We start from the raw sequence: 23,605 nt of genomic DNA, 5'->3' as shown, positions 1-23,605 counted from the left end.
CGACAGTAATGACATCATAATCTTCGATAATTGAACCGAATTCTTCTGAATGTGGATAGGTTTGTGGGTACAAAATTTTAAGAAAATTTACTCTAAACTTAATCAGATTTGAATTGGTTATTTTCTTTTCTTCTTTTTCATTTTCATTTTTAAAATCATTATAATTATGTAAATACCATAAGACATTTTTTTATTTCGGAATGCCTTTCTTCTGTGAGATTTTTCAATGTAATATATAATTCTTCAGATAGTGATGTGTGTTGTTCTTTCAGTGACTGCAACATGAAATTTATTGTTGCATTAGCTGTTAATAAATTAAAATATCTCCGACATAATGCCTCAATAGTCAGTTTTATTGGAAGTAGAGCTGATATAGTTCTGAATATTAAGTCGAATTTACTATCTGAAAAATTAATTAACAGGTTTAAGTCGATTATTGCTTTTTTTATTGGATTTCCCAGTTTCAAAAATCGTTCCATCGTTAGGAGTAAACTGTTCTAACGCGTTTTAGAATCTAATATTAACATATATTCTGTTTTATTTTCAGTTAGTATATATTTTGTTAATATATCCTTTTTATAGGGGAACGTCTAAATATCTTAACAATTTTTCGAACTTTATAAATTATAGGAAGCAATTCTTGATAGGTTAATATTTCATCCTCATTAGCAATATCTTCTTAAACAATTACATTGTCATTATCTTCATTGTCAATATCACTCGCACTCTTACTCTTTTCAAAGTTGGAATCCGAAATTTCTATATCCACAGTATTTGGATTCTTCTGTTCGTTATTTTTTTGGTATAACACATCTATTACTCCTAATTGAATTCCATGTGCATAGCACAACTGCTGATTTGCACCAATCCACTTTCCAACTTATTTCATAATTGTTGCTCCATCAGTCGTTATGGATACAATATTTTCTTTCAGGGATAATCCCTGTTTCGCTAATTTAGATTTAAGCAATTAATTAAGCCATTAATTAACTAATTAATTTCGCCCGTTATGGAGACATAAAAACAAAAATGTATACTATTTTGCTATGTTCGTGATACCTGAACATATAGTGGAAACAATTTTAAAAATTTCTAGTAAATACCGAAAAACCGGTATTTAAACTTGTGAATACCGGTATTACAAAATTGTACAAATGGCTCAAAATACCGGTATTCGGTATACCGGTATTGCAATCCCTAATCATCATGTATAAAATCATGTCTTTGATTTAGTGGCATTGAAATGACATGACTCTTAAGAAATTAAATTACCCATAAAATTAATTACGGGTGATTAATTAATTACCCATAAAAATTATTATGGGTAAGACATTTACACATTCTTTTTATTGTTTCAAAAGATTATTTAAATGTTTGTTAGGAAGACATGTTAATCAAATTTATCCCAAATATTCAGTCGTTTTCAAAGTTTGTGACCATACTTTATTTATGTTCTCCGAATACGTTATTGATGAAAAACTCGGTAAGTTTTAAATGGTAAGTAATAAAGTTCTAGAACAATAATACTTTTAAAAAAAGGCACATTGAGCATCATGGAGAGGTATCGTTTAGTAGGGTATTGAATAAGTAGGTTTTATCATTGTTCGATGTCCTTTATCGAAAAGCGATATCAGATATTAATTACTTGAAGCACTGATCACTTGATGCTATTACCACCGCTGATGACCCACGCTACTCATTATATGGCGAGAAATTTAGCACCTTCTTAATATGCTTCTTATAACTAATTTTGTCCATATAGAAATGCAGCAAATGAGGCAAACAAATTTCAGTATCTGCATTTGTAATAGATTCCACAGATTTATATGTTCATTTGCTTTTTTAATAAAATATTGAAAATGTATAGAAATTTACTGGACGCGCTATATTTCTGAAACAGTCAAATACTTTTTTTTTCAGGATTTTCGTTTAGATTTCTTTTTGAAACATCGCTGGTCTGTCCCGCGCAACACCTGCTTGACCCTGCTCGACGATCGAAGTGAGAAAAGCTTCGTAACTCCCACGGGAGGTTACATCGAGAGAATGTCAGAAAAATCCATAATCATTAATGCGAAGGAAGTGAAGCGCATGTGGTTACCCGATACTTACATTGGAAATTCCAAAGTGGTGGAAACTCCAGCCAAGGATTCATCGACCAGCTTTATCATTGTCAAGAGCGTTGGACAACAGTGCTTTGTCGAATATACTCTCAGGTACTTGATTTCGAACGGAAACCGAAAATCATTAATTATTTTCAAGATATCTGATTAGATTGGGTTATAAAGTGCTTAGCAGCTCACTGAGACATTGAAAAATTTTTATTGAGAACTCGGACTGTAAGATTTATGATATTACCTAATTAATGAGACCGATTTTAATTTCAAAATTTATTTTAAGAACGCGATCAAAATTTCATCTCATTTTATAAGCGTTTAGACTTGCAATTTTCTTATCATTCTATAATTCATTTTGGCATAATTAGAGCAAAACCTTTCCTGTAGGTAGAAAATATGCTTTCAGGTAGCCTTAGACCGCTCTACAACGTTTCGAATACTTGAAGTGAAAGCATTCAAGATCTTTCTTTTGTGTCTTTCAATCTTAGATATCTCTCTCATTTCTTAAAGTAATTACCGTGAATTTTAATAAAAGTAAAAATTAAACATACATATGTATAGTTTGACCTGAAAAGAATACATCGTTTTCATCAGACATAATGTAAGAAACGCACCACAAAAAATGAATGCGCTGTGTGGAAAGTAATTAAAAATCCCAAATTTAATACCAAAGTTTTTGTCAAGAAGATAAATCTTAAATATATGCCATATTTGAAAATACAATAGAACTCCAATTATCCTAATTAAATTGAAATCAGGTTCATTCAGATAAATAGAGATAAAACTCAAATATAAAGTGAAAAAGGCGTAGAAAAAAGAAAAAAAAATTAATTTAAAACAAAGAGAAAAATTTAATTCTCGAAACTTAGTTTAACAAACATTAGATTCAGAAAGCAAATACCAGCATTAAATGACACAAAATTATGAACTTCCATTATATGCATATATATGTATTAAATCAATTATGATACATATGTGATACGTCAACGTAATGACTCACCATTTGCGGACCTAACCATTTCTTACAGTTAAAAAAAGGAACCACTTTTATTATTATTTACTCTGTTTTGACAATTTTCGTTTATTTTTCCTTCCAAAATACATTCGGATAATTGGAGATTCGTGTGTAACTCCACTTGCCAAAATCGGACATTCCTTTTAATGCTGCATAGGAAAAAACATTTAACTTTTATGACATTTCCTCATCATTATATCATATTCTGCTTTATTCCTCGATGATAATTCTATTTTCTGTTATTAATTCCTCTCGTATTAGAAAAGAAAATTTCGAAGGTTTCTTTTATGAACAACGTGTGACATCAAATAATTCTCCTTCTAGAGAGCTTTTGATTGACGAAAAAAGTGCTTACCTTCATAATAAAAGTTATTACTCCCTAGGGCTCAAAAGCTTTTGAGATTGGTTTGGAGAACATAATAGAGCTTTGATGTGTTAAAAAGCTTAGCCGGTCTTGAATTTAAAATGTATTTTTTTATAAACGATTCGAAAGAAACGAAAATTAAGAGGGCGTCTTTTTTAACGCTTAGCTCGGCAATCTTACGGGATCTTAATAGTGCGCTAATAACGCGAAAAAATTAATCATACAAATTATGACTTTCTAGAAAATATGAATGAAAATCTAAAAAAGCATGAAAAAGTTATTGAATAACGATATGATTAAGCTATTTTCTCTTCTGATTGATGAATTAGTCAGATCGTGTTTTCGGTTTTCTTGTGATCGTCTTAAAAATCGAACTGTTCATTAAAATAAATAATTGTCCGTTGAGTGTTTTTGGTAAATAATGCTCAATACTTCAGACTAAGTTCAGGCAGAATATCATCTTTGAATCACCAGATCTGTATTTCTTGTAAGAATGCAAAGAGTAAATTAGTTCTAAAAATTTTACCCACTGTTTGTAGCTAATAACAGCTTTATTCAATTTCATTGGCAAAATAAATGCATTCCCTTTTATGTAAATGATATTTCAGGGGCCAAATGAATAATTTTTCCAACTTAAAAATACATATTAAATTCTTTAAAAATTAAATTAAAAACTTGGATTATTTCCATATTTTTAAAAGAAACAATGCAGTAACCTATAATCCACGATTCAAAAAACATATACTTTATATTGATTTTCTAAATTCTTTCGCTTTCAAGCTTCAATTTATTATTTATAATATGTATAATGAATCCACCGACGCAAGATTTTGTTTAACTTGCAGGGGTAAAAGCAAAAACTTATTATTTCTTTTAATTCTGGAAAGAAGATGTCACTCTTATGGCTCTTTACTGGAAACATCTCTTCAACTTGACTCTTGCTATACAATAAGTCCATTTTTTTAAATGTTAGGGTATTTTGTGAACACAAAAATTAAACATAAAAATTATTTATTAAAATTCATTTTTATATAAATTTAATACAATTTTCAGTTTAAAAAAACTATTGACAAATTGTTTATCGTACACAGAATACAACTTGAGAGAATTTCGTGAGTCGGTTTCAAGATAACATTCTTTTGTGATTCTATTTCCTGTTTGAAATTACTTTTTTAGTAAAAATTCTGTTGAAAAACCTAAGAAACTGGAATTTTTATTGTATTTAATTTAATTCATACCTGGAGTCAATTTGACTCACAGATTCTGAAAATCTACCTGTTGAATAAGACCCTACAAATAGTTTGCTTAATACATAAGTAGCTCACGATCTATAGATATTGTAATTAGAATCCTTCTCCTTCAGGTGCGAGATCTTTCACAATGTGAAAGCACTCACTACGATTTCACGTCTCTATTCCAGGCTAAAACTTATTCTTTAAAGGAGATTTCTATTGATAAGAGCCGGAAAGAAAAATATACGCGCCATTATTTCACCTCATAAATTTTAACGGAACAAAGGGCAAAATTATAATATACTAGCCGCCCTTGGTGACAAGCCGGTTCGCCAATCTTAATGTTCGTTAAAATTTTAATAATTAAATATTTTATGCAATTCCTACTTTAATAGCTTCTTCATCAAAATATTTTAAAACTTCAAATTTTGATTGTTATATAATTCATTCCTAATATTATAAAGTCCTTCAGTCATAACGTAATATGTATCTCTCTAATTTTCTGTTAGCTCCCGTAGAATTCATGCTTTAAATTAAAGTAGAAAGGATTAATCTGCAATTAATATAATAATATTTTTTACTGAAACAAAGCATTTTTTTATAATATGATTACTGAATATAGAGTCACTGAGCGTTTAAACTTTATGGGCACTAAAGAATATCTTTCTTAACCTATGTAATATCTCAAGAATTTGTTAATAAACTTTCTCAGATTCATCATGAGCAGATCGATTCATTAACAATGTTTAATTTTAAATGCATCAAACACTAAGAAAATAAAACGAATAGTTTAAAATAATCAGTTGAAGACAGGTTTTTAAAAAAATACTTAAAAAACGATGTGCTTAAAACTATAAGCATATACAAAAAAAAACATATAACATTACAAAAGCATACAACGAACCTAAAAATAATTTAAATCAACTCTGCATCAGTTGATAATAATTGTCAACAATCGGAACACAATACGCATGCGTGAATTTTCAACGCCAGTTACGGTAACGCAAATGCGTGAGTTTTGTTACGCCAGTTGGGGTAACGCTATGCGGATTAGAAATTTTTAATGTCCTTTATTCTGTTTTATTTTAATTCAAAATTACTTCAGAATGAATCTGAAAGATCGATTAATTAACTATGTTTAATTTTAAATGCATCAAACATTAAGAAAATAAACAGAACCGTTTGAAATAATTGGCCGAAAAATCTTAAGCCTAGCCTCATTAGAGTGGGAAAGAACTGAAGCCTTACTCATTTGGCGGTGGGGAAAATGAAAAGATTTTTATGGCGGGAAAGTTAGTTTTTAATTAATAATTAAAATTATAATTATAAATTCAAAAAAAAGGGATCCCAGGTGTACATTCTCGACCTCCAAGGTATACATGTACCAAATTTGGTAGCTGTAGGTCCAACGGTCTGTCCTGTAGAGCGCCAACACACACACACATTGAGCTTTATATAAGTATAGATTACAGCAGGTACCATGTGTCCTTGCTACGACATCGACTCTGAGAAATGAGTAATTATTTCAAGTAAAGGAAATTCTTGTAAATCATCACCACGTCACTTGCAATCAAAAATAGCATATCGTCATCACAGAAAAACACAGCTGTTTTAAACTATTTCAAACTTTATGTTTTTTGCAGAAATTTATTTGGTTTTATATAGCTTTAATTAAGTGAATTTTAAATAACATAAAACGTTTTCATTATTTTCAGATTAGCCGCTATTTTGTCTTGTCAAATGGATTTCAAGCATTACCCAGTAGATGTTCAAGTATGTCCTTTTAATTTAAGAAGCTGTAAGTAGACTTTGACTATTGAATTGAAAATCAAGTCAAAAGATTTTTTTGATATTCGAAAGTTGTGTTTATATTCAGTTGCAGATTCATATATCTAATTGCAGCCTTATATGAAAATAGAAAACATTTTATAGTATACTTTTGAGAATGAAGATTTCGTTTATTTTTCTAATCACTCGAGAACATAATGAGTTTCATTTTTTCTACTTTTTTTTTTAATTTGCAATTCAGTTTCATTAAATAATTAAAAACATAATTTTTCTTACAATTTTCAATTTTGAATAGAAAAATGTTATTTCGAAAAATATCATTTCCACCACAAGTTAACATTTATTTACAGCCCTTTGGAGCTTTAGTCACTTGTGCTGATATTGTATGTCTGTCTTATAGAAATACAGAAAATGCCAAGCATAATAGGGAGACAATAGAATTTCGTACAGATGTATGTTGTCAGTACACAAAACAAAGTAAATTTGCTAGTCTTCATTTATTTCTTGAAAAAATTCTGTATTTGTATTACCCGCCAAACAGTAAAATAAAAATTTATTCTGCAATCGTATAATGTATGACAGAATCGTAATACATGACTTGAAAAACCGACGAGTACTTAAATACAGTACTGACAGGATATTTCATAATGACCATAAAATAAACTTTCCTAAAAGTAATATCATTAAAAACGGATTTCAAATACAACAGCGAAATTAAAATGCTACACGTAATCCCTATCAATCATAAAAAAAATGCCATCCATATAAATTTTCATACCAAGAGAAATCTTACTTGATCAACAGTTTAAAACTATTTCCAGCATTCCTTTATTCTTTACTAATCATTTGAAATATTTATCTTATTGTAAATATTCGAGATGAACAAGGTATTTATAATAATGATATCTCAATACAGTAAACGTAACGGTAACATGGCAAACGTATCTTCTCATGGAAAAACACACATTTAATTGCACGTTATTATACAATGTACTTTGACGTTTTGTCCTCTGAATATACTGATATGATAATGTTCGATTACGTGCGCAGTTCCATTAAAAATGCATAGTGTATTCTAAAAAAAATAAGCTGCGCATTTGATGCGCGTCACATGAGCATAACTTGATTCAAATCATAATTTATGGACGAACTTAAGGTTTGCTTGTTTGTTTTCCAGTTTCTTATCCAAAAGAAATGGTTGTGTACCTTTGGGATCAGGATGGACCTCCACCTGTTAATCCTGAAATGAGAATGCTGAGACATCGTGTTGCAATAAGTAAAGGAAAATCAGAGATACATATGCTTAATAGTAAGTTCACTTTATATTTATAGTTTCTTTCATTCTAGGAATTGTGGTGACGCTTTATAAGCCAGATAACAGGTACGAGACATAAGAAATTTCTTTTATCTTGTGGTCATGTTGCTCAGCTATGAACCATAAGGTTGCGAGTTCGATCCTCGCCTATCGCTAATAGCAACATTGGTGACCCGGACGTGATGTACGCAAACCTTCATACAACTGTTGTGGTGCCCTCTACCAGAAATAAATAAATAAAAAGCTGATAAATAATCAGCCAATAAATTAAAAAAATGAAGCTGATAAATAATCAGCCAATAAATAAAAAATAAAGCTGATAAATAATCAGCCAAAAAAATGAAGCTGATAAATAATCAGCCAATAAAAAAAAATGGATGAGGCGCAACAGCCAATATCACCACTAATAACAACAAAAACAGGACAAAATATCGTTCGTCTCACCTCCGACGCACTAGAGGGGGAGTAATGTGGTGACGCTTTATTTGCCAGATAACAGGTACGAGGCATGAGAAATTTCTTTTGTCTTGTGGTCATGTTACTCGGCTATGAACCATAAGGTTGCGAGTTCGATCCTCGCCTATCGCTAATAGCAACAGAATCCTCTATCAAAATCTTTTTTACAGTAATTGTGAAGTACTTGAATCAAGTTCCAGCTACTTATATGAAAAATTTATTGTAAAATATTTCATTTCAATTTTTTTTAAATAAATTAGTTGTATTTACATCTGGTTTATTGCAATAACATGTTGCGACAAACAAGCTGGATCGTTAAATTCAGAATTCACCGTTAACGGTACAGAGAGTTTTTCTCACAAGTTTCCAGTTTGGATCGCAGATTAATCATCTTTACTAGAATAGCAAAATTTCATCTTACTCGCTCTAATGGCGGTTTGATTTGATCCTCGGCTACATGAGAAGTACTTAATTACCTTACCTCGGCGGGAAGAAGACATTGTAATCATTGTCACATCCTCAATGAGCTCCGCTTTAACAGATGCTTCAGCCTTTAGGTTATTAAAAATCTATCATCCAATAGGAAAACGAAAGAACGGCCAAAGAAACATTATAATCTTCTGTTTATATCTCGTTCACTGTACAGAACGTATATATTTTTGGTATGTCTGGCAGGATTATGAACAGTTGAATATCTGCATACATCATTGTGTAAATGAGATGAATCATGCTGTACAAGTAGTGCTGAGTACCACTGAAAAAAATTCAAATGCCTGCAACAAGTAAATTCATTGTTATTCGGGAGAGTTAACACTGCATCTTGGTAACTACAAATCAATAGTTTCAAGAAAACATCGGCTTTCTTTTCCATTATTATTATTATTTTAAGTAAATTGTGTGTGTGTGTTTTTTTTTTTTTTTTTTTTTTTGAAAAATAGAATTAAGGCGTAACTATAGTCTACAACAGCCACTCAGTGCCATCATATTATATACTCACCTTAACTACACATTTCTTAGCACTTAACTGAAATGTTGCAGATTTTTAGTTATCTAGTTACAGAATCTCTCCATATAAGGTGGGACCTTATGATTTTTTTTTCTAATCATTACTATTTTCTTCCAAAAAAGTGTATCACTATCAAAAAATTGGGAGGGGGGATAAGAAAATAAAGGATTTGTCAATAAAGGATGAGAATGAATTTAATTTTAATAGTTTATTTAAAATTTTGAATTTGTGCGCAATGATTAATAGGGTTTACTCAATAATTATTTCAAACTAGATAATTTTCCTAACTGTTATTAATGGTAAAAAAAACTGGCATTGAAAGATGTCTATGTAAATTGCCTTCATGCAAGCAATTTTTATAAAGATTTGTTTTGCTTTCAGAATCTTAAAAAAATTGCTGAGCCTATCGATCCAAATCTATTATTAACAAATATGGTATCATTCTATCACAAATGTTGTCAAAAGTTTTGCAAATATTTTTTCCATTATTAATTTTTTTTTTTTTTTTGTAAACATCAATTTTTTTTTTTCTTTTAATACCCACAATTTATTATAATCATAGTATTGGGAATTTTATTGATTTTCCTCTCTGCGAAATAAGCAAAGTATTATAACGATTAAAATATTCCTTCTCGAGATTTTAATGAGATTCCACATTTCAGAACAGACTGATTTCAAGAAACACATTCTTGGAATAATACACCAATGTTTGTCTATTTGTGTTCATAAACATAAAGAAGTCAAAAACGGAAAGAGCGACACGAATACAGTTTGCCACATTGTCTGTGTACCAAAATTGCGGATCTTTATCGAAGCTTGGACCAAATCTCTAAATTAATAAAATTTCTGTCTATAATGTGTATACGAAAACTATAGTTTAAACCAAAAAGAACGGAACGAATGAAATTTAGAGTGTGGTTCGTATAAAAATAATTGTAAGTCTGCATAACAGTTTGGGTCCTATCGTTCTACGGAAATCCCTACAGAATGCATATTCGATTTGCTTCCATAGACAAATACAACATATGCCATAATAAAATATTGCATTAACTAATTAATTACATATATACCATTGATTAATAAAAAATATGCCATAATATAAATGCCATGATGTTGCCAAATATACTGAAATATGCCTAAAATCTGAAGTGATAAATCTTTTTCAGTTTTTATGCATAAAATACAAATATAAGTAACACTGAGGGACTATTAAGGCCTCGCTTATTTACAAAGCCTCCTTTGGCGACCGGTTGATACGCATGTAATATTTGTCGTGTTTAATTTCAGATATCTTTCTTACGCGTAACTTGATGTTCATAATTTAGTCAACAAAGTAGTCGTAAGCATCCCATTCTAATAGACAGTAAAACAGTGTTATTTTAATAGTCCTAAACCTGTTATTTTTATTGTGTACACGAACCATCCTAATAAATTTAAGACCCACAACTTCATAGTACCACTAAAAAATAATTGTGTAGGTAATCTTCAAATTACATGTTGTCTTTCGCGGTACGGTAATTTTCCTCAAATGAAATGGGCAGGTGAAAAGTAGAGTCTGCCTTCGTCAGCTTTCAAAAATGGAAGAAAATCACGCTATTGAATGTCTGATTCAGCTACGAAAACATTTTGAATAAATTGCAAAAATTATTTTTAATTGTCAGAAATCAGAAAAAAAATACTAAATGTGGAAACTAAATTGATATTATTAACAAGACAATTATTAGAATTTTAAAACTGCTAAAAAAATCAGTTTAGTGCAACAATATTTTCGGTAAGTATCTTAAGAAAACGTCAAAAATTCGTATATTTTAATTGATTAAAATTCTTCTTTAAAATTTATATTAAAAAAATGCTCCAAGATACTCATTATCAAAAAAATACTAAATATGGAAACTAACTTGATATTATTAGAAGACAATTATTAGAATTTTAAAACTGCTAAAAAATCAGTTTAGCGCAACAATATGTTCAGTAATTATCTTAAGAAAACGTTAAAAACTCGTATATTTTAATTGACTAAAATTCTTCTTTAAAATTTCTATTAAAAAATGCTCCAAGATACTCATTATCACCATCAAAAATATATGCTAAATTTGGAGGCTCTATATCAAAGAAAAAGGGCAATCATATTTCGAATGGTAAAACCTACATCTAAACTTGAAAATATATTTTAGAAAAACATATCATTTAGAAAACCTTATAAATAAAATCTAATTTTTTTTCCAAGAAAATTCATTTGATTTTATTCCGTATTTAAAAGAAAATCTCATTTTAAATTGAGCGGTGGTACAAACTTAAGTCCTGTTTAAAAACTACAAGAAGACTTTTAAGGTTGAGATTCGTGATGTCTCCGTGGTCTAGCAAAGAGATAATTGAAAACTGAAGGCAAGCCTTGCAAAATATGTTCTCTAATTTTTATACAAACTTTGCTCTAAATTTTATTGTATTTTCAAACTTTTCTTAGTTAAATTCTAGTTTTTATACCATCCTATTTTTAAAAAAAAAATTTAACTTCCGTAATACTGAGATTCATCCAAATTAAAAGAATATTTAATGTATAAAAATATGTCGCAAAACTTCGTAGCAAAGAAAAAATTTAAAAAAAAAATTCTTATTATAAATAGCTATAAAAATATATATTCTTGCCCCTCTCATTCTTTGGAAATTTTTTTGAAATAAATGTTAATATTTCATTCAAAACAACCAATTTTAGACTAAGTTCGACTTAATTACTTAGCAGTCGAAAAGATTTCGCATTGCATGGGCCGAAATAAACTTTAGTGCAGTAAATGTAGACTAGATGGCGCCCTGAATGCATCGAGCTCACTCAGTTCTTCAGTCAATCGCAGTTTTTTCGGTTCACTTATATCTCATTAATTAATTGAGTATTTTTATTCTTCCTTTTCTTTATTTACTTAGTTACGTTTTAAAATAATTTCCTTAGTTTTTTAGTATTTTCCATCATTTAAGAATGAAAAAATAAAAAAAGGGAAAAGTAATAAAACATGAAAAATAAGTAAACAGTCTTCCAAACACTCATTTATTTATGTTCCACCATTTCAACACCTTTTTAAAGAAAAAGAAAAAAAAAGATTATGCTATCTACTGTGAGCTGGCAGAAGAACATAATTGAAAAAAAAAAAAAAAATTAGTTTTTACGTGAAACTTTAGAGTAGTAATTGTAAATATTAAGATGACTCCTGCTGCCATCTTTGGATTATTATCATAACTAAACAAATTCTTCTAAAAACCGAAACTGAATAAAACGGTTTTATAACCTGAAATATTATTAAATTTCGTAATTAAAAAGTCGTCTTTAAGTTTTCACTTGCAAAACAAAACAAAATCCTTTCACTTTTAAAACTGAAAACGGTAAAATAAATATAAAATATACTACATGAAAAGTTTTTTTATAAATAAAAATTTAATTAAAAATAAATATTATTTTATCATCATGTGTTTTATTTAGAACTTCATTATTGAACATTTATATAAATTTTTTAACAAATAATCATGTTTAACGAACTCTGGCAGGTTTTGAAATCAGAGAAGTTGACAGAATCGATTCCATCTCAGATTTACTATGAATATGTTCGTGATGTCCGTTAAAGCTGTTTTCGCAGATGAAATATTCTTATTAGAACGAGCAACGAGATACCAGCTCAGATATTCTCTTGATCTAGAACCAGATTTAAAATACTAGGTTCTTTCCCTATAATCTTTGTCCATTTTAAGAAACAGGAACATTAAAACTAAGAAATAAAACAAACTAACAACCTCAATAGTTATAGAATGTTATGACTAATAATACCTCACTAAATTTAATAAGTAATTTTGTTCCGTTTCAAAATCCAACTGATTGTCATTTAAAGGAATAATTTATTTGTTATTACAATCTCCTTACGAATTAAAAACAAATTCGTGAACTTGTAAAGTTATTGCGATTGAAAATGCCTATATGTGCACTGATGGTATTATATTCAGTTGATAGCAGAAGTAGAATGTCCTCTTCAGAGCTTAGACCAAATTCGCTAGAGAGTATGATTCAATTTAAAAATGAATATACAGCTTTCTAAACAACAAATGATGATAAAGTTCTGAAGTGTTTATCATTCAAGGGACGGTAAACTTTAAAAAAAAGCAAAAAAAAAAAAAATATGAGATTTCTTAGTATTTCATTTCCAAAACATATTATTCCACGTAATTAAAACAGTATTATAAAATAGATAAAAATGATTATTTAAAGAATTCAGAAGGTTAAGTATATTTTAATGATTTTCCTCAAAGCAATGTTTCTTTCAAGTTCAAATGTTTTTGACATGTTCCAGGTATCTTAATTTTAGATTAAATTTCATAAAAATGATAATAAAGACTCCTGTTAAACATTAAAATTCAACTGAATATGCGTATTATATTTCTAGTTTTTTTTTCGATAGTTAAAAGACTATTTCAGTTCAGAAAAGCATAAAATTCTTAAGGAAACTCAGTTCGTGCACATAAAAGTATTTCTAAAGGGTTGACTTTTCAATGTAATTACAAAATAATAGCCAGTTTCGTTCTAAATGAGTTTTTTCTATGAAAGAAAGAGAAAAAAGTTAAAATTTACTTCGCCTGAAATATTTTAAACTCTTTAAAGCTATAATTTTTTTAATTTTTTAAAAATAATACATTTTATTTCAAAGAATTTTTAAAAAGATTTTTGACATATTTATATCCTAGCTTATGTGCATAAAAAATTTCACAACCCTAAATCATTACTTTGCAGAAATGCCTTGTACTATCCGTCATCCCCTAAAGGTGCAAAAATGTGACAAGAATATGAATCATCAAAATCCTGAACATCTCCTTTTTGTTTCTTATCTTCTGGAAGATAGTCTAACTGATTAAACCACCTGTATGTTTTGCTCCGAAATTCTAATGATATCGTTATCTTCTAGGGTATTATTGCATCTCACTTACGTCATTTGATTCGACTTCAAGAAAATTTATCTTCCCAACTGCGTATAAGCATATGCACGTTTGTAGAAATGTCGAAATGAATGCGATCTAATGTTATCAGTTTCACTTCAATAATATTCATAGTAAGATCTACAACAACAAACACGCTCCTTTAAAGCTACTAACACCAAGGAATTTTTTTTAATATCTAGCATATTAACCATGGTACATTAAAACCATTATACGATTTTAAAACGATCATTTTAATTTATTTTTCAAACTGGGAGCAATGGTATTGTTAAGAATCATTTCATCTATGTATAATGAAACAAAGATATGAAGTGGAGGATGAGACAGTTTCTAGAATGACGAGACAGTTTGGAAATGAATTTTACTTCAAATGATGTCAAATTTTGATGTTCGATAAGGAAGTAATACATTTGAAATTAATAAAATCATGTTTAATTTTACTCTTTTTGTTGGATAAGTTTGTTTCATGAATTCCTGTTTTGGGAGATTTTGATAATTTCATTTCGATGTAATACTTAAAAAATCAATTTGGCCACATTCAAGACTATATTAGCAGAAGAAGGATCATTCCTTTTCTTCTAAAATATTTAGTTCTATTAAATTATTTTTATTATTTTCATAAAAGTAACATAGCTAATTGTATTTTCTATATATTTTATCTATACCAAAAATTAATGAATAGCTTTCAATGCTATAGCTTATTGATTGCTAAATACAGTTTTTTATTTGTATCAGATGAAAAAATATTAAGAAAATTTATTTTATAAAGTCAACACAATTTAGCAGCATATGCCATCAGGCAAAGGAACACAAATACCTTAAAATTCCCTCAAAAAATGACAAAGATAATTCTTTTATTATCTTAGTATATTTCAAACTGGAAATTTTTTTTTTAAAAAGTATAAATAATAAATTTTAAAAAAAAATTCTGAAAGGGTGATCTGTAAAGTCCTTTTAAGCCTTTTGAATTCAAACGATGTCTCGTATAGTCTGGGAAGGAACTTGTACCCATAGAAAAGTGATTATGCTGAATTTATTGAGACAGGTTACAGGGTCCGTAGCAGCAAAAAAGAGGAATTTTCAAAAAATAAAGGAGATTGGCCAAAAGTCCATTAGAAAAATGTACGTTATATTCTAACAAAAACAAAGGGAAAACTTTCATGCAGTTATCTGTAAAACTGTTAAATTATGAGCTTTCTGTGACTTGAAAAAGGGTTGAAATTGAAAGCTATATTATCCAGACTGTTTGGATTATTTTGTATTCTCTAGTGTTATCATACAGTTTTTTCGAGTTCAGCAACGGCGAAGTGAAATTTAAGTAACGAAGAAAATAAGCAGAAATAATTAGAAAAAAAGCTAAAGAACGCATTCCGGGGTGAGGCAATATATTTATCAATTTTAGGATGAAACTTTTTTAAGTCATGGAAACTTTATAAATTTAACCACAAATATATCTTCCAATTTTACTGATAAATCCCTGTGACCTTTTCCCTCTGTTTTTAATATGGTATAGCGTATATTTTACTAACTGGACTAACTGGATTTTGGCTGATTTTTATATTTTGAGTTATTTTTTGTAACTTCCTTATTTCGAATCCAAAACCACCGTAACCCTCTCAATAAATTCAGCATAATCACTACTCGGGTACTCGTTACTTCCCTGGCTATACGAGACGTCGTTTTGAAAATAATGGGCTTAGAAGGACTCTACCGATAACTCTGTATACACTTTACATTCATATTCGGATATTTAGACACGCGTTTTCATTTCATAATCTTTTGAGATCAGACACACATTTAGTTACCTTTTTGTTATCTCTATTTCTCTTTCAATATTTACCATTTCAAGCACAATAAGTCTCCGACGATAGTGAATTCAACTTCTGAGAAACGGCTCTTTCATCTTAAAACAAACACTTCACCTTATCAGTGATAAACGCGTTCTGTGAAGTAACTTTCACCTATTAGAATTACGTGCGAACCTCTTGTATTATCATCCCAAAATATTTAGCATAATAGGTCAGGAGTAATTTATTACATTTTAGCTCGCAGGAAACTGTTTAGAATTGTAAAAATAATTTCAAATGGGAATTGCAATACAGAAAGTGTTTTCCCTTTTTTTCTATTTTATTTTCTGTCGGCAGTGATAAAGTTGGTGTGATAAAAATTCCAAAATTTTGAATAATAACCTAAATGGGACAAAAGGTTAAATTTTTATTAAAAAAGATGAAAAATATTGCAATAGAAATATTTTATCTATTTCGTATCATATTTTTTGAATTACTTGTACGAAATTACGTAACTAGTGGCTGCATTGTTTAATTCTGATTATACTCATTTCGCATAACATTGTTAAAAATATATATAATCGGATTTAAAAAATCTGCTGAAATTACAAGCGAATTGTTGAAGATTAATTATTTCTATCAAATAGAAATAGTCAACCAAAAATAGCTTTAACTATAGTATTCAGTATTCATAGAATTAAAAATGGCATTAAATTCAAAACTTAAACTCTTGAGCTCCTGAATTCTTGAATCAATTTCATGAGAGAAAAAAAATGGACAGTGAAAGAGTTAAAAAACGAGAAAGGAGATATGTTTTATTTTATTTAAGAATGGCGCAGAAACTATTCGTGATATGTAATTTCTACAATCACCCGATGATTCTTGATCTGTGTCATATAAAATTGCACATCACTCAGTTTACATGAAAAGGATATTTTTCCCTTAGAATAAATTCATGTACTTATTCATCACTCTTTCCCTTTAAATTTAAGCTTTTGTGATTTATTATTTTTTTAACTGAAATTGCATTTCCTCATATGAAGAAGTAATAGAAGTTTTTCTATGGATTTTCAGACATTTAAAAAACTGATAATTGAAAAGAGGGTGTGGTTTTTTTTTTTTTTTTTTTTTTTTTGCATTTTTAATAGACCTAATTTTTATGTAGAGGAAGGAGTATCATGTTTCGAATGGTTTTCATTAGTCTCAATTCAAAAACATGAACATTTCTAAAATATTCATTTACAGTTGATCCATTTTGCAAAATGGTTGAACGAAAAACAATGCTTTTAAGTTTATTGTTTTATTTCAGTGACTTATTCGACGTTATACGTGAATCTGACATTTGAACGTGACTTGGCCCATCACTTGATCCAAGTTTTCACACCGAGTGCTCTCATCGTCATGTTGTCCTGGTTATCATTTTGGCTTGGTTCGGATGCCACAGCGGGAAGAATTACTCTTTGTGTAACAAGTCTCCTGGCTCTCATTACACAGTTTTCAAGTATTAGAAGGGATTTGCCTCCTCTCTCGTACATTCATGTAAGTTCATTTCTTTTTGAAGGATTTTAACATGAGATTTTAGCGACATTTTATGTGAAAAATTTGATTTGGATGTATGAATGATGTTGATGTTTTCATTATGGTGGAAATTACTTAATAACTTAATTAAAAAATAATTTAAATGAAATTTCTGCGCTTCTCACAAAAATTGGTAAACATTTAAGAGAAAAATGAAGTGACAGAAAAAGCGTCTTCTTTTTTATTAATATGATTACTAAACAAAAATAGGAAACTGAGTACATACCATTGTTCGTAGAGTATGTAGTCCAGCTTGTTTCGCATGGTTTAGGGGCATATAGATGGAATGGTAGCAAGAAACTGTTTTTGCAGTTCTTTTGTATTTCTTGTATTCCCAAATTGCGCTAGTTTGTTCTAACCAGAAAAGTCAAGGAGCAGTCATCTCTTGATATTGCGACAGATGGCGACCCTGTCTTTGACTTCTTCGCACTGTGTCGGTCTCATGAAAGCGATTCCTCAGCCTGGTAATCACAATTTGTGATACTCCAAATGCTGTTACCACTATTGTACTTATTTGATCAGCTTCACGACGTCCCTGCCTCTCTAAGCATATGGTCAAATCGTATAGTAGGAGTATTTCAAGGCTTAAAGGTTAAGAAACATCGGTATTTTCGACATTTTGTATAGAATAGCTTCTTCACAATTTTTTAACATTATCTTCATACCGTTTAAAAGTATGAAATATTGAACAATAAAAAAATGCTTATCATCTTTTTACTCTTATCTTAAACAGGAATACATTCCAGATAACTTAATTAGCTATTGAATCTACAACAGCGGCAATTCCTACATCATTATATTAACTTCCTGTCAAACTTGACTTGTGTTCTTGGGATTCATAGGAGTTATTTGATTATCCTTTCAGCCATTCTTATATTTATTATATTATCATTCAATATGAAATTACATCATTGGATATTGGTGAAGTACATATTTCATCTAAATCATGATAAAGAAATGAGAAAATGGCCTCAGCTTTATTTTACATCCCGCATTGTGAACTGTATTTACAAGCTGCAATTTGCGTTACACTGTATTTCAATTAAGTTTATTTTATTCTCTGTTGATAAAAATAATAAAAGTAATAATAATTTTTAATGTGTTATAAGAAACATTAAATGAGGTATCCACATATCATGGATCCTTCATATGCGAACGACAAGCATCAAAAATCTGTTTTACAAAATCTCAATTTTTCATTTACAGAAAAAAAATTATCATCATAGCTGCGTAGCTATTTCGAAGCCATAATTTATCTAAGAATCAAAAAGCATTAATGCTAAGAAAATATTTATCTTTTTTCAGAGAGTAGATATTTGGATGGTAACCTGCATGTGTTTTGTATTTGCAAGTCTGTTGGAATTCACGATTCTTATTTACATCGATAAACAGCAAGAAAGAAAAGAATCCAAAAGGAATACTGAAGCTTTGTCTTTAGTAAGTACCAATTTGCAGATTTTTTTAGCTATTTGCAATTACTTTGAAGAATATTTTTTTAAACATTGGAATAGTAATAAAAGTATCCTTCAAAATTTTCAAAATTCTTGTTTCATAAGTTTAAATAAATAAAATTAAGCAAATGTGTCTATTTTGTGTCACTTGTCGGAGTCCAATCGGTTGAGGAATGCTATGAACGATTTACTTGCCATTATTCTGGCCATATGTTTTTGTAGATTTATGCTATTGAATATATTTTTAAAAATCACTTAAGTATCAGTATAAATAAAGATCAATATTATTGAAGTAATTAGTTAATTTTTTCTTGTGTGAGTTTTAAAATACCCCTGATTGCTTTCATCTTCATGAACCCGTTCGTGAATTATCCGCTATGACTGACTGTTGTCTGTATTTTAAGACGTTGCCAGTTTGTTAATTTTGTTTTTAAATCTTTCCCATTTAGGAAAGACTTTTTTTCAAAATGAATAATTATTAATGATTTGAAGTTAATTAATACTTATTAATTAATGAGTAATATTCTGCAGTCTTATAAGCTATTATTAGCAAACATTGTTGAAAGAGATACAAAGTTTTACTCCAAGATTCCTACAGATCTTGTTTGTAGAAAATTCACTTATGATGTAAGTAACGTTGATCAATATAAAACCTAGAATATAAAAAGCTATGCCACAAATAATAATTACATTTATGTCGTCGCTCACGCTTTGATTTCTTTTCACTGATGCGTCGACGCTTATTCTTCCGTCTTAAATAGCAGAATCTATTTTGAAGCAAAACTCCTTGACATCTTGTATGAGAACCGTACAAAAAAAGAACAGTACTCCCAGTGCTTAAAGTCTCAAAAATCAATGACTTTACAGATATATATTTGTTACTCAAGTAGAGGAACAAATTTTTCCAATTTCATTTTTATCTTTTGCTTATTACTGAAAAATTCACGCCGTTAAAAATCTGTTTGTTACCGTATAAAGAAATTTTACTTATAATAGATTTGATTAGTTTGAACTGTTAAAATGTATTTTGATTGATACACAATTGGTTATACATTTTTCTCTATTTTCTAGGAATCAAATAACCACGTTAGATTTTCGAGTTTGAAATTAGTCCCACCAAATCAACTTCAAACCTCATGGCAGGAACTATCTGTGAGGAAACGCAGTTTTTATGGTTCGCCTGATTTTCCTGCTTCTCCAGTGCAACCTATTCATACATGCAGAGACTGGGCTCACACCATTGATAAATCTTCACGATTTTTGTTCCCACTGGCCTTTTTATTGTTTAATACTTTTTACTGGCCAATACTTCTAAGCCGATGAATTTTTACTTCTAACCATTTTTTTTTATCCTTTCCCATATGCATCTGATAAAAAAAATGCAAGGAGAAGGATTCACTTGGTTTTCAAACTGCGTACTAAAAAGCATCAGTTTTCTGCAATTAATAATTATGTTGCTTTGCAAAATCTGAAAATTAAAATCATTTACATTGTCCTGATCTTAATTGTGAATATTTTATTGTGGAAACATGACGCACCTATACTCGTAGCATATGTGGTTAAAAATTTGATTTCAATCAAAATTAAGGCATTATATTTTTCTGGTTTAAACTGTAATGAGCCAAGATCCAGAAGGAATGCTTTCCAGTTGACTAGATGTGTCGCTGAAGAAATAAAGGAAAAGGAAGATTGAAAACAGACAGGCAGAAAATGTTTTGTATTACACAAGATGTATGAAAATTACTATCCAACTTTCATTTCATCACTTAGAAGATCTAAGTGGAAAATTTATTTGTGAAAAATAATTCAAAAAGATTTTTTTTACTAAATAGGTTTTCCCTTCTGTTTTAAAATGAAAATGTAACGAAAATCTGTGGGGGAAAATTTAGATGTTAATATTATCTTGATATCTAATTTATTCCTCCGAGTAGAAAGAAATGTTAGCACATCAGAAAAAAAAATGAATATATATATATATATATATATATATATATATATATATATATATATATATATATATATATATATATATATATATTGCTGAAATCAGCAGTTCTCACGCTCCGAGTGAAGGGATAAAAATCCTTGATGTTTGCAACATTCTTTAAAAGATGTCCAAATTTCCCTTTTCTAAGTTTACACGTGTCAAAGAAATCCTTATCAGAATATCATAGCATAAAATCACTGAGGAAAAAATTTCGGTCTCTTTTGCTCTTGTGTCACGCTGTAGACTGACGTATTTTTCTCCACTCTTTCTTTTATATATTATGCCTCTCGGGATGAAATAAAGCGAAGTTTTAAAATTTTCAAAAGTATTTCCTCCTATGCCACGCATATATATATATAAATTTTACATACATATATATATATATATATATATATATATATATATATAATTTATCACTTACTTGAAATCAGTTGTTTGGATGAAAATACCACGTCTGAAATTTGAATCGTATGTTTAAATTTAAATAAAATTGACCGTTTTACTTACGCCTGTAAAAGTCCCTGCTAAGAATTTATAGTATAAAACAATTTTCAAATTACTTTTATGCAATATGATTTTCTAGTAAATAAATAAAGTGCTTTAATAAATTTCAATACAACTGATTTGAAATTTTTCCAGGTATCTTTTTCTTAAAATTTTAATCCTGAATGAAAAACTTAACTATGAACATCTTCAGTAAAATCAGATAATTAATCTTGATATTATGGTATTCTTGGTATCCATGAGCAATGAATGTTCCTTCATTTAAATTTTATATAACATTGAAAATGGAAAGATAATTTTCATATATCTTGTATTTAGTTAGTACTGAGGAATAAATAATTGTATTGTGTATAATTGGAATGTGCATTGTTTTGCTTTGTAATTTAACAACTTGTTTAAAATTAATTAAATGTTGTAACATCTTTTTTCGAAGACGCAAGTTTCATCTATTAAGTATTGTAACATCTTGTGTCGAAACGCAAGTTCTATTAAATGCTGTAACATCTTTTATCGAAAACGCTTCACCTATTAAATGTTGTAACATCTTTTGTCTAAAAACAAGTTCTATTAAATGTTTAAATGTTGCACCATCTTTTGTCGAAAACGCAAGTTTCACCTATTAAATGTTGTCACAACTTTTGTTTAAAAGCAAGTTCTATTAAATGTTGAAACATCTTTTGCAGAAAACGCAAGTTTCACATATTGAATGTTGTAATATCTTTTGCCGAAACGCAAATTCTATTAGATGTAAAATCTTTTGTCGAAAACACAAGTTTCATCGATTAAATGTGTAACATTTTTTGTCGAAACGCAAGTTCTATTAAATGTTTTAACATCTTTTATCGATATGCAAGTTTCACCTATTAAATGTTGTAACATCTTTTGTCTAAAAGAAAATTCTATTAAATGTTGTAACATCTTTTGTCTAAAAGAAAATTCTATTAAATGTTGTAACATCTTATGTCGAAAACGCAAGTTTCACATATTGAATGTTGTAACATCTTTTATCGAAACGCAAGTTCTATTAAATGTTGTAAAATCTTTTGTCAAAAACGAAAGTTTCACCTTTGTCTTACTTTGTTCATAAAATAACAACACTACAATTATTACATTAACAGAAGAACACAATTTCAATAAAAATACATACCAGTAATTTTGTTTATAAGAAGAATGTTAAAAAGAAATCATATATTATTTCCAGAGTTTACCCAAGTATCTGTTGGTTGTTGATCCACATCATCGAAGCATTCCAAAACCGAATATATATATTTGTGCGTTCTCTTAATGCAATAAGCATGTGAAATTCAAAATATCTTTATATTTATAAAATTATACTATTTTTCTGTTATCAATATTACAACATGCTTTTTTCAAAAGTATTTTCCAGAAACATGGTTCTTCCGGAAGAAATATTAAGTATCGAATCACATATTCATTTTTTAAAAATAAATACAGAATCCTCAGAATATTGTAGAAGTTTCTAAAATAAGATTCTTAAAATAGAAACTTTCTTATATTTTAATAAATATAATGCATTGTCTTTCTATAGTAGTTCGTAAAGGGAGGGGGGGGATTTGTGTTTAATTGCAACAAAACGATTTTTCTGTCATTCCACAAGCGTTTGGGAGAATTTTTCCCTCTTCTTTTAATAACTTCATCAAAAGTTCTGTCATGAAGCTTTTTAAAAAAAATCTAAACGTTTTTGCTTATTTAGGAGTAAATAAATAAAAAATATTAAAAGAAAAATTGAAATTATCCGTTTTTTCCCTTTAAAAAAAAGAGAAAAAATTTAATCATAAAAGTAGATGCTAAAAATTTTGTAGAACTTTATTCGTATTCTATTGAATGAAAACTGCATACCATCTACTAACCTTATGTAAGTATATATGTATATACACCATAAAGAAAACCCTAAAGTCATTCCCTTTATGGTCAAAATCAACTTAAATAATCACAGACCAGCTAATCTAACTCAAGTTTAAATCATATGAAGATATACAGAAATCCAGGAAATAGATAAAAGAATATTTCGGACTTTCA

General features: G+C 29.0%; 1 protein-coding gene across 1 annotated transcript; it reads left to right on the top strand.

The window, feature by feature from the left end:
• The first annotated feature begins 1,965 nt into the window (after window positions 1–1,965).
• LOC129959650 (glycine receptor subunit alpha-2-like) lies at window positions 1,966–20,484 on the top strand. The gene is made up of 7 exons (XM_056072537.1): window positions 1,966–2,213; window positions 6,441–6,523; window positions 7,691–7,822; window positions 16,227–16,277; window positions 17,355–17,584; window positions 18,929–19,060; window positions 20,146–20,484. The coding sequence occupies exons 1-7, from the start codon at window positions 2,044–2,046 to the stop codon at window positions 20,395–20,397; spliced, it is 1,050 nt and encodes a 349-aa protein (XP_055928512.1). The 5' UTR covers window positions 1,966–2,043; the 3' UTR covers window positions 20,398–20,484.
• The last annotated feature ends 3,121 nt before the right edge of the window (window positions 20,485–23,605 follow it).

Source organism: Argiope bruennichi, chromosome X2 (genome assembly GCF_947563725.1).
Source record: "Argiope bruennichi chromosome X2, qqArgBrue1.1, whole genome shotgun sequence".
Taxonomy (NCBI): domain Eukaryota; kingdom Metazoa; phylum Arthropoda; class Arachnida; order Araneae; family Araneidae; genus Argiope; species Argiope bruennichi.
This window is presented reverse-complemented; position numbering and strand designations above follow the sequence as displayed.